The sequence below is a fragment of the Mobula hypostoma genome, chromosome 19 (genome assembly GCF_963921235.1).
Source record: "Mobula hypostoma chromosome 19, sMobHyp1.1, whole genome shotgun sequence".
In the NCBI taxonomy this organism is placed as follows: domain Eukaryota; kingdom Metazoa; phylum Chordata; class Chondrichthyes; order Myliobatiformes; family Myliobatidae; genus Mobula; species Mobula hypostoma.
In genome coordinates this window covers 11,505,536-11,520,012 of record NC_086115.1, presented here as the reverse complement: position 1 = coordinate 11,520,012, position 14,477 = coordinate 11,505,536, and the positions used below count along the sequence as shown (strand labels likewise).

Genomic DNA, 14,477 nt, shown 5'->3' with positions numbered 1-14,477 from the left:
AGTTACCCCTTCCCTCTCTCTCCCTTTCCCTATTTCTCTCTGCTTATCTGTTTGTTTCGCTCTTATCTCACCATGTTCTCCTCTGTTCTCCCTCTTCCCTCTTTCATTGTCTCTCTCCCCCACTTGCTCCCCTCTTTCTGTCACTGCCTTCTTCCCCTCTTTCAATCTCCCCCTCTCCCCCCACCACACTCACGCTCCCTCTCTCTCTCAAGCACACACACACGCATATACACACAAACACACAGACGCACACACACATGCACAGACAGTCTCTCTCTCACACCCACACCTCCACCATGCTCCTGTCTCCACTCCCTTCAGGACACTCCCTAAGACAGAGCACCCCGCATCAATTTTTATCTTGTAACAATGCCCCCGAAGCACCCGGTGACATTTCACCACTTTAAAGGTAGCACATAAATGCAACTTTTTCTTTGATGTTGCATCATGTCGAACCAGTTAGAACCTATTGACAGACCCACTGAAGCCAGTGACAGGGACTAATTCAATGTAAGGTCTGATGAAGCAGCTTGCAGGAAGTTTGGAAAGAAAAATGATGTTATTAACTATTCTTAGTTGGCTGTGTTTTAATTAGGGATTGAATATTTTATGGGATTATATTCCCTTTAGATCTTGGCCTACTGCCATTTCTCAGACTCACTAATTTGATGTTTCATATTTATACCAGAGACATGATGTCAAGGCATCAGTCACTTTCAAATCAACTGTTTTCCCTTCACTTGCCATGCAAATAAATAACTTAACCAGAATGATCCAGGACAGGGACAGCACGGGTTAGATACAGAGTGAAGCTCCCTCTACACTGTCCCATCAAACACTCCCAGGACAGGGACAGCACAGGTTAGATACAGAGTGAAGCTCCCTCTACACTGTCCCATCACACACCCCCAGGGCAGGGACAGCACGGATTAGATACAGGGTGAAGCTCCCTCTACACTGTCCCATCACACACTCCCAGGACAGAGACAGCATGGGTTAGATACAGAGTGAAGCTCTCTTTACACTGTCCCATCACACACTCCCAGGACAGAGACAGCACGGGTTAGATACAGAGTGAAGCTCCCTCTACACTGTCCCATCACACACTCCCAGGACAGGGACAGCACGGGTTAGATACAGAGTGAAGCTCCCTCTACACTGTCCCATCACACACTCCCAGGACAGGGACAGCACAGGTTAGATACAGAGTGAAGCTCCCTCTACACTGTCCCATCACACACTCCCAGGGCAGGTTTAACAGTGATAAAGTTCCATCATAGTTAAGTTACTGGATCTGCCAAAAGCCCAGGCTGGTTGATCCGGTTGAAATCCTGCCACAGCAGATGGGGTTCCAGTCTGAGTAATTAAACCTACCTAGATTTTTGATAGAAATCACCGGCCTCAGCAACACTGACCATAAAATGAATGTTGGCCATTAACACCCATCTGGTTCATTGCTGGCCTTCAGGAAAGGGTCTCTGCCAGTCTCATGCAGCTGCCCTAAATACGCAGAGAAAAATCACCTGTACCAGACCAATGCTTCCCTCTGTCAGCCAATGCCACTGTAAGAGGTGAAGTGGTTCAACTTGAGGGGGAAAGCCTACATGTAATTACCCTCTCTATACTCCTTAAAATTTTGTGTATCTCTACAAGATCTCCCAACACTCCCCACCCTACCCCCCACCATTAAAGAAGTAAAATCCTAACCGACTCAACCTGCCCCTCTAACTCAGGTCCTCAAGCCCTGGAAACGTCAATGTAAATATTCTCCAAGTCATATAGAGATACAGAACAGAAACTTGCCCTCAGCCCGTCATGCCTATGCTGACTATCAACCACCCATTGGCACTAACCCTATCATTATAGCATTAGTGGAATCTTTTGTTCCATTTTATTCTCACATTTTCAAACACGCTCGTAGACGTCTACAGATGGACCATGGGGAGCATTCTGACTGGCTGCGTCACCGTCTGGTGTGGGTGGGGAAGCTAAAGTACAGGATTGAAATAAATTGCAGAGAATTGCCAACTTAGTCAGCCTCACCATGGGCACCAGCCACCATACCATCCAGGACATCTTCAATGAGCGGTGCCTCAAAAAGGCAGCGTCCATCATTAAGGACCCCCATCTCCCAGGACATGCCCTCTTCTCATTGCTACCATCAGGAAGGAGATACAGAAGCCTGAAGACACACACTCAACGGTTCAGGAACAGCTTCTTCCCCTCTGCCATCCGATTTCTGAATGGACATCGGACCCATGAACACTACCTCACTACTTCTTAATTTTTATTTTTGCACTACTTAGATTAAATATTTGTTTATTTATATATTACTGTAATTCAGCTGATTTCTCTGTTGTTACATATTGTATTGCATTAAAGACAAATTTTACGACATACTTGGGGATATTCAACGTGATTCTGATAGACTGATTCTCCCCAGATTCCAGCCCTCACCACCAAGCAGGGATAGCCTACCATGGCCCAGTAACCTTCCAATCTGTATATCTCAGGGTGGGAGGAAAACTGAGCACTTGGAGGAAGTCCTCGCAGTCAAAGGGAGAATAGCCCCGGCGTTGAAGTCAGGTGAAATTTATTATCATGTACGAATACGTCACCATATACTATCCTGAGATTCTTGCAGGAAAATAAAGAAATACAATGGAATTTTCGAAAAACTATACATAAACAATGACGGACAAACCACTAAAGTGCGAAAGGAGACTAATTGTGCAAATTTTAAAAGTACTGATGAAATGAGCTGTAAAAATCCTTGTGAGTGAGTCTGTGGGATCAGTTCGGAGCTGAAGTGGGTGAAGTTACCCATCCAGGTTTGGTAGCCTGATGCTTGCAGAGTCTCTGGTTCGGAGAGACCGTGCCTCTACTGTCCACACGCTAGTTAAGCCGTCTGCACACTGTGCGGTGGAACAAATCCAGCGCGGCCACTGCACCAACTGGTTCACAATAAAGAGCGCGCACTTGGCGCTGTCCAGCTCCTCTTGCCCAGTTACGGCATGAAATAGAAACAGGATTAAGATAGCTGCAGAGCATCTCATCAAACACACCTTACACAGGGACTGTACGCATTCAATACAGTGGAAACCTTGCTCCATCCTGCTCCACACAGCACCCTCACAAGATTTAACATTTTAACATGGCATGAAGTTTGCTCCACACTGTCCCACCAAACATGTTCCAGTAGACTGTAAGGAGACGATACTTTAAAGCTCACTCCACACCGGGCGGTAAAACAAATCCAACACAGACAGCATCCGTGAAGAACAAAGCTCTCGTTCCATACAAAGTGGTGTCGGCCCCTTTAAAACCAGAACTGATGAATAGACATCTGTACCACGGTAGGTGGTACAAGATGCCCCAGTCAGTGAGGATTGGCCCCAGCGCCCCTATCGGACATTGCTGTTAATCTCCACCCTCCCAACTCCGACCGTCTCGGGGTGGGTGAAGGGAGGGCTTGCAGCAAAAATTCAGCAACCCTTTACAAGGAGATTGTAAAGCAGAGTCAACTATACCGGGGAGGGGGCGCAAATGGACACCCACCACCCAAATCCAATCCACCCCCCGCCCTCCACACACACACACACACACACACACACACACACACACACACACACACACAAACCATCTCCTTCAGCCTTACATTCTCTACCATGCTCCGCGTAAGGTGAGGTTACTGGAGGAACATAGAGAGATTTCTCATTGAGGTAACTAGAATTCACATCACCACTAATTATACAGTTAACATAATCATAATTTCACCATTTAGTAGATATTACGGCAGAGTAAGGATATTTACCCTCCATCCCCGTTCTAAGACTTTCAACAAGCTTTCCCATCACTCCTACACTCCCGGTTCTCCCCTCTCCCTGTCAAATAGCCACACACACTCAGCACCGAGAGACTTGAGCAGGAAAGGGGAAGACCTCGAAGGGACATGACCTGTAACAAAGCTCTCTTACCTTGGCTCAGAGTGCCGGTCAAAAACCTGAAGAAAAAGCGGGCTACTTTAGTCAGCTGCCTCTTGCACCGTCTCCTGCAGACGCTCATTCTGTTCGCAGGCTGAGAGAGATGGATTTGGCAAATAAATGTAAAAAAAAAATTATCTTCTGCGATGGGGAGTTGACAGAATCATCAGTCGTGGGGAAGAGGTTCGATGAGGCACCCAGCGATTCCTGCTCTTCCTTTCCTCGGTTTGATGTAAAAATGTCTTTCTTCTTGTCAGACACTGAGTGTTGCGATAATCTCCACTGTTATATTGCGGTCCCGGGTCTCAGAAGGCTGAGATTGTTTTATTTAAAATGACATTTCTTTCTTTCTCTCGTTCTCGTTCACTCTGCCCCTTTCTCGTTCCCTCTTTCTCGCTGTGGAGCTGCCAGCCCTCAAACCCCTCACACACAACATCTGCTCGTGGTTTCAGCAAATTAAATACTAATACGGTTGCCAAGGGAACCGCAGACTCGATGGCTCATGTTAGCCTTATATTAGACCTAGCTTCAGCAAGCCGGGAGCTTAGGGTATGGGTGTGTGTGTGTATCCTTGTAGGGTCTGTATATGATTGTGGGCGTCTCTCTATGAATTTGTAGATTGTTTGTGCTTATGGGGTGTGTGCATTTGTGTGTTCGGTTGTATGGTTTGTGTGTATGTGGGAGATCTGTCTGTGTGCTGTTTTATATGTATGTGAGTGAAGTTGTGTTCTTTGTGTGGGGTGTGTGTGTGTGTGTATGTTTAGTGTGTGCATGTCTGTCTCTCTAGGTACCATATCCGATGCAGACGTTGGTGACCATGGTTTTCCATATAGATCTATCTTCCGTTCTTTGGATGACTTCCATTTCCTCAATGATAGGCTTTTGATGTACACAAGCTGAGGTCTTCCTCTAGGTTTGCTCCCCTCGATCCTTCTAGAGAGTATTTCTAGTTCATCTTCCCTCATGATGTGTCCTAGGAATCTGAGTTGTCTTTCTCTTATTGTTGGTATGAGTGATCGAACTGCTTGGGCTCTTCTGAGAACTTCTTCATTTGATGTGTGTGTGGTCCATGATATTTTTAACCTGATGAAAATATGTACTTGTCCCTGTGTCTAAATATTTGTGTGCAGATATATGTCTGTATGAGAGTGTGTATGTGGAATGTGTCTGTGCATTTGTGAGTGTGTGCATGTCTGTTTGTGAGTGTGTGTTTGTGATGTGTGTGTATATGTGCGCATGTCTTTACAGTATATATGTTTTGTGTATGAGCATGTATATATGTTCATGTCTTTGCAGTATGTATGTATGTATGTTTTGTGTGTGTGTATATATGTTCATGTCTTTGCAGTATGTATGTATGTTTTGTGTGTGTGTATATATGTTCATGTCTTTGCAGTATATATGTTTTGTGTGTGTCTGTATACAGCCATGCTTTATTTAATTCCCTTGTTTAGTGCATGCCTAGACATCGCTGAAGCTCCTGCTGTTTAAGATCAGCCCCTCTGAACTAGGCAGAGTTGAAAATCATTAGGAACCTGGAATTAAAATGCAATAAATATGAGGTCATCCAAAGCTCTGGTTTTAGTGTCCTGTTTCACATGAGGACCCACTTACACATCTCCCGGCTGCTTGATGACCTACTTTGCCTTCCAGTCTGATAATAGATGAAATTTACAGTTACAGCCCTCCTTAGATCCATTGCTGCCTTCTCCAACCTAACAACCCCCCAGCAAAAATGGGGGGGGGGCAAGTGGGAGGGAAGGATTAGATTGAATTTGAAAGTTAAATGGTTGGCGTAACATCATGGGCTGAAGGGCCCATACTGTGTTGTGAAGTTCCAGAGTATACTTTATTGATGGACTGTGTATCCTTCAAACCTGGCTCTTTGTGGATCTTTTCTTTCCTTGTCTTCAGCTTCCAGGTCTCCAGGCTCTGGAATTCCTGTCTCCCTGCTTGTCCTTCCTTCTACCTCAGAATCACATTATCACCAATATATGTTGTGAAATTTTTATTCTGCTGTCATGCAGTGCGAAGACATAAATATCAAAGACATTGCAAAAAATAAACAGTGCAGAGAAGGAATAATGAGGTAGTGTTCCTGGACCGTTCAGAAGTTTGATGGTAGAGAGGAAGAAGCTGTTCTAAAGCATTTGGTGTGGGGCTTCAGTCTCCTGTACCTCCTCCCTGATTGCCGTAATGAGAAGAAGACATGTCCTAGATGACGAGGTCCTTTGTGGTGGATGCCACCTTCATAAGGCAGTTTCTTTTGATGATGTCCTTGATGGTTGGAGGGCTGGGCCCATGATGGACCTGTTTGAGTCTACAACCCTCTGCAACTCCAGCACTCCACTGCATTGGAGTCTTCACACCAGGCTGTGATGCAACCAGTCAGAAGGCTCTCCACCATACATGTTGCATGTGTCCCTTTGGCAAGACACTGGGTTTCAGAATATCTCCAGGTTTGGCATCAAATTGCGGGTTTGATTTGCTGAGTTCAAGATTATAAAGATGTGTTATCAATTATGATCTGCAGTTCAACAGGCAGTGTTATATTCTGGTGTGTCACCTTTTACAGACCCAGTTCTTCCCGTCCTCGTTCTCTGATTTCACCCACAGGCAAGGCTGCTACGTACAGTATTCCCAGTCTTCTCCAAGGATCATCACTTGTCATGGTATGGAGGCTTGTGAGTGCCTGGGATCCCAAGGGCAATGCTGTTTGGAGTTGATCCATCTGGTGCTTAGCTCCTGGTAGGGCCACCCATGGTGGTAAGGTTAAGGGGGAGGTTCCAGACAAAATGTGGTCCAACCAAGACCTCAAACGTGGAGCTGGCAGAAGATGATGACACATCACAGCAGCGTTGAAGGCAGAGGAAAGCTGCAGTAGTGAAGGGGCTCCAGTCGTATTGGACTCCATACCACTGGACCCTGACCCCAATCTCTCAAGGACTGCATGATGGTTGCCTGTGCGTCAGCTTCCCCATGTTAAACGAAGTCATGCACAGGCGTCCTCCAGTAAGGGAATCCATCCTAACATTCCGGATTAAGTCCCGTGGCAATCTGGAAGCGCCAGAGAATATGTGGATCCTGGATCAGCTGCCTGGAGACCCACCAATAGACAAACCCTTAGGAGAGCATCATACTCAACTCAAGTATTTACACAGAGTTATGCACTCACTGTTTACAGTTGGGGGTTGTGATATCTGTTGCTTAATTTGTTTCAATTATAGTTTTAAGTTGTGAAAATGCACAGATGGATTGAAATACTCCTTCATGGTGACAACCCAGAAATTACTGTTTCCAAATTTAAGATTTAGGGATTTGCACTAAATATTTCCTTATGATTCAGCATCAGCCTCCTCTGTGGTTTGCCCTTATGACCTCATCTGTAGAGTTCGGGAAAAGAAGTTGTATAAGCTGGAAATGGTTCAGAAAAGATTCATGAGGATGTTTCCAGGACTTGAGGGCCCGAGTTATAGGGAGAGATTGGACAGGGTAGGACCTTATTCCTTGGAGTGGAGGAGAATGAAGGATGATCTTATACAGGCATATTAAATCATGAGCGTGAGTGTGCTTGTCTCAGGGTTGGGGAATTACAAACCAGAGGGCATAGGTTTAAGGTGAAAGGGGAGAGATTTAATATGAACCTGAGGGGCAACTTTTTCACCAAGAGGGTGGAACATAGATGGAACATGAGGCCAGAGGAGGTGGTGGATGCAGGTGCATTAACAATATTCAGAAGACACCTGAACAAGAATGTGGATAGGAAAGGTTCAAATGGGATATGGGCCAAATATGGACAAATGGGAAGAGCTTAGATGGACATCTTGGTTGGCATGGACGCTTCGAGCTGAAGGACCTGCTTCCTTACTGTACGACTGTAATTCTATCTCAATGAGCCCAAGCCACTCAGTTACAGCCACGTCACCAATTAACCTACTATGTGGAGCAAACCAGAGCACCTAGAGAAAACCCACATGCAGTCACAGGGAGAAGGTACAAAATCCTTTACGGACACCAGCAGAAATAGCCTGGGTCGCTGGAGTTCTAATAACAAATTCTCCACATATTCATATCAACTCCATGGATTTTTCTCCTTATCTCAGCACTAAGGGAAACTTAAGGAGGCCATAAAACATGCTAACCCAGAGGACTGAAGAGGGGGCTTTTCTCTTTGGAGTGAAAGATATTATTATTGTTACTTTATTGTCACCAAACAATTGATACTAGAGTGTACAATCATCACAGCGATATTTGATTCTGCGCTTCACGCTCCCTGGAGTACAAATCAATAGTAAATATAATAAAAATTTAAATTGTAAATCATAAATAGAAAATAGAAAAGGGAAAGTAAGGTAGTGCAAAAAAAACTGAGAGGCAGGTCCAGATATTTGGAGGGTATGGCCCGGATCTGGGTCAAGATCCATTCAGCAGTCTTATCACAGTTGGAAAGAAGCTGTTCCCAAATCTGGCTGTACGAGTCTTCAAGCTCCTGAGCTTCTCCCAGAGGGAAGAGAGACGAAAAGTGTGTTAGATGGGTGAGTCGTGTCCTTGATTGATTGATCGAAGATAATGAAATGTGACTTGATTGAGGTGTACAAGATGAAAAGGGGCATAGATAGAGTGGACAGAGACTTTTTTCTAGGGTGGAAGTGGCTAATTTAAGGGTCATGACTTTGAGGTGATTGGAGAAAAGTATGGAGGGAATGTCAGAGGTAGTTTTTTTGACAGAGAGAGAGAGAGAGAGAGAAAGAGAGAGGAACATATTTCTAAGAGTGGTGAAAGAGGCACATACAGTATGGAAATTTAAGGGACTTCGATAGGTACTTGGATGAAGGGAAAAAATGGCCTATGTGGGAGGAAAGGGTTGGATTGATCTTAGAGTAGGTTAAAGGGTCAGCACAACATTTTGGGCTGAAGGGTCTATACTGTGCTGTACTGTTCTATATTCCATGGAAGAAAAGGAATCTGTTTTATCATTCAGAATGATCACGGCTGCTTATCCAGCTCTTAATGTGGCTGTTACATCCTCTGCCTGCTGTTATATCCTCTGATTCACAGCCTCTCTGTACACAGGGGCACTCGCTGTGTCTTTATTAACTAAACATCCCACACCTCATTGGGATACAGTATTCCCAAAGTTAACAGTGCTCAGATTATACTTTCCCTCAAAATAATGTTAAATTACTATAAAACGTCTCTGGCTGTGAGGCCCTTCAGAGCAGAGTCACACTGATGTAGCGTAGGCCACATCAGGAGCACAGGATACAATACACCTCTTCCCCTCACCTGTCCACCTCCTCCCTTTGATCCTCCCCCTCGACTCCTTTCTTCCATGGTCCACTGTCTGCTCTCCTATCAGATTCCTTCATCTTCAAACCTTCACCTCTTCCACCTATCACCTCCCAGCTTCTTTCATTCCCCCCTCCCTCACCCACCTTACCTTCCCCCTCACCTGGGTTCACATATCACCTGCCAGCTTGTATGCCTCCTCCCTGCCGCCACCATCGTATTCTGCCTTCTCCACCCCTTTCCTTTCCAGTCCTGATGGTGCATCCCCGCCCAAAATGTCGACTGTTTATTCCCCTCCATAGACGCTGACTGACCTGCTGAGTTCCTTCAGCATTTTGTGTGTGTGTTGCTCTGGATTTCCAGCATCTGCAAAATCTGTTCTGTTACTAATCTCCTGCAGTTGATTGGCAAGAATTCCACGCATTAATGAGTTGCTGTATATTTTAAACCTGAGCACCAGTTTGCAGTGAGAATTGGGGATCAAACTGTTAGCCTAAGTTGTCTCCAGCAACCTCACAGTATCTTAATATCATTGCAGACAATATCCAAATAACTCACCTTGAACGGTTATGTGTTAATGACCAGGCTATTAGTGATGTTCATCAAGGAATTGTCTTGTGAAGAGTGGCCTACCCTTTTTAGAAAGAGTAGAAAGGAGCATTTAGTCTTGACCCAAGACAGGAGACTGTTCATGTCTAATTTTAGATTTCTTAAAAAAGGTTAGTTTTAATTGTCAAACTTACATTCAAACATACGAAATGTGACAATTGCGTCAATGAACAACAATGTCCGAGGATGTGCTGGGGGCAGGCCACAAATATCACCGAGTCATAAAGCACTACAGCATAGAAATAGGCCCTTCAGCCCATCTAGTTCATGCCGAACTATTATTCTCCCTAGTCCCATCAACCCACAGCTGGATCTCCATACCCCTCCCATCCATGGACTTGTCCAAACTTTTCATAATTGGTGAAATCAAGCCTACATCTACCACTTCTGCTGGAAGCTTGTTCCACACTGTCACCACCCTCTGACTGAAGAAGGTCCCCCTCGTGATCCCCTTAAACATTTCACCTTTCACCCTTAACCCATGACCTCTCCTTCTAGCCTCAGTGGAAAAAGCCTGCTTACACTTACACCATGTAGCTTCCTCATAATTTTGTATATCTTTATCAAATCTCCTTTCATTCTCTTACGCTTTAGGGAATAAAGTCCGAACCTGTTCAAACTCTCCCTAAAACTCAGTGCCTTAAGTTCAATCAATCCCCTTGCAGTTTTTCTCTGGACTCTTCCAATCTTATCGATGTCTTTCCTAAAGATAGGTGACCAGAACTGCATACAATACACCAAATTAGGCCTCACCAACATCTTAGACATGTCGCCATGTTTCTGACACCAACATGGCATGTCCACAGCTTACTAACCCTAGCTGGTACGTCTTTGGAATGTGGGAGGAAACCAGAGCACTGGGAGGAAACCCACATGGTCCTGGGGAGAACGTACAAACTCCTTACAGACAGTAGCAGGGATTTCTGGCATTGACAAGTGTAACACTGGCTGTTATACCACCGTGTCACCCTTGGGAGAACTGGAATTGGAAGAAGTTCTCTTCCTCTGTGCTGTACTGCACTGGGGTGTTAGCCTGATTTATAGGCTCAAACCAGTGAGGCCCACTTTGTCAGTGAGCCCATAAAATCTGTTTGACTGCAGCCCAATGTGATGGGGTGACAGACAATCTGTTTACTGACTGAAGGTCTCTACCAAGGCTAGACTGGATGGGGTTGACACCCAGAGCTTGGGAGGAGGGAGGAACCGCTTTGCAGCAGGCATGAAGACTCTACAACAGGTAGTCAGAACTACCCGATGCATCAATCTCACCTGCCTACCCGCCATCAAGGACACATATACAGAAAGGTGCTGGAAAAGGGTCAGTAACATCATGAAGGATCCCACACAACCTGCCCATGGACTATTTGTCCCACTCCCAACAGCTCAGTCACTCCTGTGTCTAAGGTCACCTTATGGACAGACAATCAATCTACGTATGTAAGCTATATGTCAGGCCTACACAAGCAGGCACCTACCAGTCTCCACCCAACTAACAAGAGTCACCTGACATTTGTTTCCAGCATCACCTGCAGCCTACTTAAACCCAGCTCTCTTCCACAGTCCCTTATTCACTCATTTCAACCAGATTCAGAATCAGGTTTAGTATCATCTGCATACGTCGTGAAATTTGTTATCTTAGCGGCAGCTTTTCAACCCAATACATGGTAATATAGAAAAAATAAACAAAATCAATTACACAAAGTATATATATAGTTAAATAAAAAATTGTGAAAAAAACAAATAATGTTAAAAAGTGAGGTAGTGTTCATGGGTTCAATGTCCATTCAGAAGTCAGATAGCAGAGGGGAAGAAGCTGTTCCTGAATCACTGAGTGTGTGCCTTCAGGCTTCTGTACCCACTTCCCGACGGTAACAATGAGAAGAGGGCACATCCTGGGTGATGGGGGTCCTTAATAATAGATGCTGCCTTTCTGAGGTACCACTCCTCAAAGTTGTATTGGATACTGCAGAGGCTAGTACTCATGATGGAGCTGATTAATTTTACAACTTTCTGCAGCTTACGATCCTGTGCAGTAGCCCCACCCCACCCCATTTCAGCCAGTGATGCAGCCTGTCAGAATGCTCTTCGCAGTACATCTATAGAAGCTTCAAGTGTTTTAGGTGACAACCCAAATCTCCTCAAACTCCTAATGAAGTATAGCCGCTGTCTTGCCTTCTTTATAGCTGTATCGATATGTTGGGACTGGGTGAGATCTGCAGAGATTTTGACACCCAGGAAGCTGCTCACTCTCTCCACTTCTGATCCCTCTATGAGGATTGGTTTGTGTTCCCTCGTCCTACACTTTCAGGAGTCCACAATCTTACTGACATTGAGAGCTAGGCTGTTGCTGCAACACCACTCGACAAGTTGGCATATCTATACGCCCTCTCGTCTCCATCTGAGATTCTACCAATAATGGTTGTATCATCAGCAAATTTACAGATGGCATTTGAGCTATGACTAGCCAGACAGTCATGGATGTAGAGAAAGTAGAGCAGTGGGCTAAGCACACACCCCTGAGGTGCACCAGTGTTGATCGTCAACGAGGAGGAGACGTTATTGCCAATCTACACAGATTGAGGTCGTCTGGTTAGGAAGCCAAGGATCCAATTGCAGAACGAGGTACAGAGGCCCAGGTCTTGTAGCTTTTTGATCAGAACTGAGTGAATTATGGTGTCAAACGCTAAGCTATAGTCAACGAGCAGCATCCTGTGTTTGTATTATCCAGGTGATCTAAGGCCATGTGAAGAGCCATTGAGATTGTGTCTGCCATAAATCTATTGTGGCGATAGGCAAACTGCAGTGGGTCCAGGTCCTTGCTGAGGCAGGAGTTGATTCTAGCCACGACCAACCTCTCAAAGCATTTCATCACCGTAGATGTGAGTGCTACTGGATGATAGTCCTTCAGTCATCTCACACTACTCTCCTTGGGCACTGGTATAATTGTTGCCCTTTTGAAGCAGGTGGGAACTTCTGACTGTAGCGGTGAGAGATTGAAAGTGTCTTTGAATTCTCCCACCAGTTGGCTGGCACAAGTTTTCAGAGTCTTGCCAGGTACTCCATCAGGATCTGCCGCCTTGTGAGGGTTCACTCTCTTTAAAGACAGCCTCTGAGACAGAGATCACAGGGTCACCAGGTGCAGCAGGGATCCTCACAGATGTAGTTATATTCTCCCTTTCAAGCCGGGCATAAAGGGTGTTGAGCTCGTCTGGTAATGAAGCATCGCTGCCATTCATGATGTTGGGTTTTGCTTTGTTGGAAGTAATGGACGGCAAACCCTGCCAGAGTTGATGTGCATCCGATGTCACATCCAACCTCTCCCAGACTTGTTTCTTTACTCTTGAAATAGCCCTCCTGGTCATACCTGGTTTAGCCAGACTTAAATGCCACAGGTCTGGCCCTCAGCAGACGACGGACCTCCTGGTTCATCCATGGGTTTTGGCTTGGGAATGTACAGTAAGTTGTCATAGGCACACACTCATCCACACATCCAGCCTCAACCAGTCGTTCCTAGCCATTGGTTACCTTTTTGCTTTGTTGGGGTTAATATTTGCTCACTTTTGTTCCGTGGCCCATGGTAGCTCGTTACTTTGTAGCTTATTATTAAAGTTATCGTTCACTGCTGAATCGTCTCTGCTGCTCTGTGCTTGGGCCAGGCCTCCTCTACAAATCCTGACCCTCTCTTATGTATTTACGTATATTGCGGTTTATTAAAGTCATTATTGTGTTCTTTATCTGACTGCATCAGATTCAGAGCAACAATCATTTCATTCTCCTTTACACTTGTGTACTGGAAATCAGATTAAACAATAATGAATCTTGCATCTTAGAAACTGAATTAAGCTGGAAAGGGTGTGGAGAAGATTCACAAGGGTGCTGCCGAGACTGGCAAGCTTTGAGTTATCAGGAGGGACTGTACTGGCTGGGGCTGTTTTCCCTGTATGTATACGATGTATTGTTAATAATATAACGTTAATGAATCATTAATAATATAGCATCAATTTATTATTATTAATATCATTATTATTTTATAAACCTATACTAGGGGGTGACCTAACAGATGTTTATGACATCATGAGGGTCATTGATCAGGTGAATAATCACAGTCTTTTCGCCAGGCAAAACCAAGAGGGCACAGGATTAAGGTAAGAGGGGAAGGACTTATAGGAGAGGGGCAACTTGTTCACTCAGAGGGTATTTGGTGGAGGTGGGTGTAATTACAATGTTTGAAAGATGCTTGGACAAGTAGATGGGTTAGAATGGTTTGGAGGGACTCAGGCAAATGGGACCAGTGCATACAGAATCTCAACACCAAATTCTGCAGATGCTGGAAATGTTGAGCAACACAGACAAAGTGCTGGAGGAACTCAGCAAGTCAAAGCAGCATCTATGGAGAGGAAGGGACCAAACCCTTACAGGGTGGTAAATCTCTGCCCCTGAGGGTAGTAGAGGCCAGATCATTAAATATATTAAAGGTGGAGGTGAATGAATATTTGAATGTTGATTGTAGGACACTGGCATGGGGGTTGAGACCAGCATGCATCAGCCATGGTCATCTTAAACCGGTGGGGCAGGTTTGAGGGGCAACTGGTCTAT

General features: G+C 45.1%; 1 protein-coding gene across 3 annotated transcripts in view; it reads right to left on the bottom strand.

The window, feature by feature from the left end:
• Positions 1–14,477, bottom strand: part of LOC134358814 (Kv channel-interacting protein 2-like) — a 513,936-nt gene that overhangs the window by 262,263 nt on the left and 237,196 nt on the right. Inside the window, exon 1 of one of the 3 annotated variants that reach the window (XM_063071329.1) lies at positions 3,978–4,381. The exons of the other annotated variants lie outside the window; for them this stretch is intronic. Coding sequence (XP_062927399.1) covers positions 3,978–4,065 — 88 coding nt within the window. The 5' untranslated portion in view covers positions 4,066–4,381. Of the gene's footprint in view, positions 1–3,977; positions 4,382–14,477 lie in introns of those variants that run through there. 3 annotated transcript variants of the gene reach the window in all.